This window comes from Mus caroli, chromosome 19 (assembly GCF_900094665.2).
Source record: "Mus caroli chromosome 19, CAROLI_EIJ_v1.1, whole genome shotgun sequence".
NCBI lineage: Eukaryota > Metazoa > Chordata > Mammalia > Rodentia > Muridae > Mus > Mus caroli.
The window spans coordinates 32678182-32682897 of record NC_034588.1 but is presented as its reverse complement, the minus strand read 5'-3'; the positions used below and the strand labels follow the sequence as shown (position 1 = coordinate 32682897).

At 44.5% G+C, this 4716-nt stretch overlaps 1 protein-coding gene across 1 annotated transcript in view; it reads left to right on the top strand.

The window, feature by feature from the left end:
• Positions 1–2424: 2424 nt before the first annotated feature.
• Ankrd1 (ankyrin repeat domain 1) overlaps positions 2425–4716 on the top strand; it is an 8809-nt gene continuing 6517 nt past the window's right edge. The window contains exons 1-4 of the mRNA XM_029472863.1: positions 2425–2596; positions 2923–3102; positions 4031–4168; positions 4454–4561. Of these exons, the coding sequence (XP_029328723.1) occupies positions 2570–2596; positions 2923–3102; positions 4031–4168; positions 4454–4561 (453 nt within the window). The 5' untranslated portion in view covers positions 2425–2569. The remainder of the gene's footprint in view (positions 2597–2922; positions 3103–4030; positions 4169–4453; positions 4562–4716) is intronic.

Sequence of the window (4716 nt, the reverse complement as noted above, 5' to 3'; positions counted from 1 at the left end):
GTGTGTGTGTGTGTGTGTGTGTGTATGCTGTACTATATATATATGGATATATGGTTAGGGATATATATATCCACACACACATATATATATACACACATATATATATGTATATATATATATACACATATATATATGATACAGTATGTATGTATACATATATATATTCTTGCATAGGCATGCGTGAAGTATTGTGTTCATGCCCAGCACTGTGAAAATCCCCAAACCAAAACAGAATAAATGATCAAAAGAGGATCCTTTCATGTTTAACAATGTCAACCCTAACCCAAGGGGAAAAGCCTGCCTGACAGTGGCTTTGCCACCCATGAACACTTCCTAGTCCAGTCCCTTTGTGAAACTCAGCCCATCCCAACACTTCTGCAAGCCCCATCCTCTACAAGGTGCTCATTGGGAATTTCCTGGAGCTTCTCTTTCAGGGTCAGCCTGATTCTAGGGCAGCAGTTCTCAACCTGGGGGCCTCGACCCCTTTGGGGGATCAAACGACCCTTTCACAGGGGTCACATATCATCTACCCTATATGTCAGGTATTTACGATTCATAACAGTATCAAAATTACAGGTATGAAATAGCAATGCAATAATTTTATGGTTGAAGGTCACCACAACATGAGGCCGCCACACTGTTCTAGAGAAAAATCACCTGGGTGGGGAGAAGAAAGGTTTGGGAAAGCCTTTCTGTCCATTCTGCATTCTTCAAAGTGATGTGTTCACAGAAAGCCTTTCAGCAGTTCTGCTGGGGCTCTTAGTAAGTCTGAGTAGGAACTGTATGTACCAGGTCTGCTTCTCATGGGTGGAGCCAAGACGCATCGTGGGTGGAGCCAAGACGCAACCTCACCGCCTAGCTCTGCATCCATAGCAAGTAGCCTAAAGTTTCTGTGTCTAGGTGTCATCTCTGTGAATCGAGATCCTTGGCCTTGCTTGAATTAGGGAGGCACAAAATACTCAGAGATTCAAGACTGCTCAACAGCCCAGAGTCCTTCCTCAAAGGAAAGGTCTCAACACTCAGCCACCCTTAGTTCTGAGTCAGGCCTGGAACAAACGGCCACAGGAATGAGAAAAGCAGCCATAGCTGCTTGCCACTTCAAGAGGTCAAAGAAAATAGTGTTAACCATGAAAACGAGAAGACCAACAGTTATCCATTGATAGCGTCTCAGGACAGATAGGACAGAGAGAACACTAGGAGAGGGGAACCCATGAAGGACAAAGTATTAGAGTGTTGGTTTTCAGGGCAACGTCTCGTTCTGAAGGTTCTAGAAACACAATTTGCTGGTTGAACAGCTGAAGTGGGGTGGGGTTCTTAACCCATGTTCATTGAAGGGTGAGTGAGGAGAGACAGATATATGATGGCCAGCATAACAAACATACACAACACCCTAATTAGCACTTCCCTCTTCTACTGACATCCCCCCTTCACTCCTCTTTCATAAAAAATAAAAAGTATTTTATGTGGCTCTTATGATAGAATCTTTCCTCGAACTATAAAAAGATCTAAATATTTATTTTTTCACATTTTAATATCTTAGCGATGACAAGCCAGAAACAAGTATTTTTGCCTCTCTCAACAGCAAAGCTTGAGGCCTTTTTGTTTCCGTGTTAGGAATAGAACACGAGAGCCCCATGTATCTAGGCAGATGCTCTATCATTAGCCCATGAGTCTCCAGCCTCAGACGCACATTTTTCTCGGGCTCTCTTAAGCTTTCCCCACAGCATTGGGAAACTTTACTGACAGCATCCAAGTTGTGCTTCTGCTAATAACTGGACTCACATCTGTCTGTGCACCACGTTGGCCCGTTTTGGGGTAGATTCTCTGATTAGCCTTCAGATTTAGAACACGGTGAGCCTGCAGTGCACTAATTATGGCCAGTGACACCATAGAGTCAAAGTGCATTACTGAATGCTTTCAATTTCTCCTAATGCTGGTACGATGGCATGTCACGGGGCCATTTTAGCTGCAGACATCACTCCAGAGAATTCCAAACAGATAGAGACAAGTGGCACCCAGACCCATCTCCTTCCCCTCGGGCTGATTATCCTCAGAAATAGGATGTCCTAAAGCAACACTTCCCAGTCAACTGGAGTGCTGATAAGTCCAGTTATCAGAAAGATATTGCTGTAAGTGTGATGCACAGTGCTTGCATTTTCTTGATATGTTAGTCATATGAGAGCTGACAAAGAAGGAAAAAGAGCAGCGATGTGGTGCAATATTAACAGGCAGCTGTCCCCTGGCTTCCCGATACGTGGGATGACTCGCATTGCTGAGCGGTGTGGTCACTGCCAAAGGAATGACCCTCTCACATTTCTTCCTGATTCGCATACGCCGCGGCCAGCTTGTCATCTCCCTCTTGGACTTCCCAGACACTAAGTCTGGAATGAAAATTCACCTGCCTCTGAATTGGCCACCGGTGGGGGCAGGGGTGTGACTTGGCTTCCCAGGCTGGAAGATTATCTCACCCAGCCCTAGCTATATAACGGGCTGGTGTGGAGGGGCTCCACAGGGCCAGCTCCAGGGGTTCATCTACAAGAGAGAAAAACATAGACTCACGGCTGCCAATATGATGGTACTGAGAGTAGAGGAGCTGGTATGTAAGACATTTTTAATCTTGGCTTTTATTTGAAAATACAGATGGTTTTTCTTTCTCAGGAATAATGTGGGGTTGTCGTTAGTGACTTCCTAAGAGAAGGTGGTTGAGTGAGTTAAAAGTAAATTTTCATGTGATAACCTGATGTTCATCTTAAGTGGGAGAGGAAGGCAGACACCTGGGATACCTGGAGCTATGCTCCAGACAGTGCACCGCCTGAAGGTGGCTGTCGCTGGAGAGGAAGGACCTCCTGTGGCATCGTTTGTGGACAGTTACCCCAGGATGGGTAGCTTTGCTTCTGACTTCAACATTTTCTTCACATACAGGTAACAGGCAAAAAGAATAGCAATGGGGCCGCAGGGGAATTCCTTCCTGGGGAGTTCAGAAATGGAGAATATGAAGCTGCTGTTGCTTTGGAGAAGCAAGAGGACCTGAAGACACTTCCGGCCAACAGCGTGAAGCAAGGGGAGGAACAACGGAAAAGCGAGAAACTGCGAGAGGCAGAGGTGAGGACCTCCCACGAAATCCTAGTGGGAGTGGGGTATGGAGGTCCCTGAGGAAGAGGGGAAGAGGCAGAGGTGAGGGCCTCCCTCAAAATCTTAGTGGGAGTGGGGTACAGAGGTCCCTGAGGAAGAGGGGAAGAGAGGAGGAAAACAAACAAAAACTGCTCTAAAGATGTCTTCGCCAGATATGAAGCACATGATGCAAAGAAGCAGTGCACATGGAAATGACTGGGGGAATCATTTTTGGATTCCTCCTGTGTGGAGGGTTGAATCAATGATTGAATGTGCTATGACCACGTTTTGATCAAAGGACAGACAGATAATGATAACCAGAAAAGCTCCAATATCACACACTGCCTACTCAATTTGAGCCAAGGCGATTTGTTCTTTTTGATAACATGAGTTGTGGCCCACGGGTCATAGAATAAGCTTGCCATGTTTATTGAAATTTATTTATTGATTTTTTGTAGATTACTAACACAAATTTAGAAGTGCAGCAGTAATCTCTGTTTCAGGGACTCTTGAGGGAGAATGGCATCGGTATTTATGAACTTTATCTGTATTTTCTATCCTTGGGTAAAACATATGTTAGTTTTTGAGAATGAGAAGACAAATTCTATAGAAATCTGGGCTTTATGGTACTAATTACAAAATGATTACTGAGAGACTATGTCGTGCCTCTAATCAATTAGTCAAGGACTAGTTCTACAAGCAAAGGAAGTAAATATGACTTAGATTAAAATTAGACCCCAAATACTTTAATGAAAATAAAATTCCTGAAGTCAGACACTCACTTAAAAGTGTTTTGGATTTCCCATTCTCAGCCCACTCACAGTTTGCTCAGGCTGTGCAGGGTTTGTTCAGGTACCACAATAGTTAGAACTCACTATATATTTTTCAACACTTGATTTCCCCCCCCCCCTTTCGTTAGCTCAAAAAGAAAAAACTAGAACAAAGATCAAAGCTTGAAAACTTAGAAGACCTTGAAATAATTGTTCAACTGAAGAAAAGGAAAAAATACAAGAAAACCAAAGTTCCAGTTGTGAAGGAGCCAGAACCTGAAACTATCGTAAGGACTGTTTGGTTATTGCACATCCTTATAAGTTGCAGGGGTGAGTCAGTCCTGTGGAGAGGTGATGGCAGCAAAACTCATGGCCACTTTCGATTTCTTTCCCCTTTCTCTCCTTTCTCCTCAATTTCTCTCTTCTTTTTTCTTTCCCACTTTCCCCTCTACTCTTTATGAGCATCCTCTCCCTTCTTCTGTCTTGTCTCTTCCTCTCCCTTCCCTTTGTCTCTTCCTCTTCCTTCTCCTCCTCTCTCTGTCTCCTCCTGCCCTCCTCTTCCCTCACTTTAGACTGAACCTGTGGATGTGCCGAGGTTTCTGAAAGCTGCGCTGGAGAACAAACTGCCAGTTGTAGAGAAATTCCTGTCAGACAAGAACAGCCCCGACGTCTGCGATGAGGTAAGCCTGTGCTGTACCTTCCTGGAGGCTGGCAAATACAGGCTCAATGTCTTCCACCTAAAAGTTTCTCCAGCTGTTGCTACATCTGCCAGTAGCAGAGAGAGAGAGAGAGAGAGAGAGAGAGAGAGAGAGAGAGAGAGAGAGAGAGAGAGAGA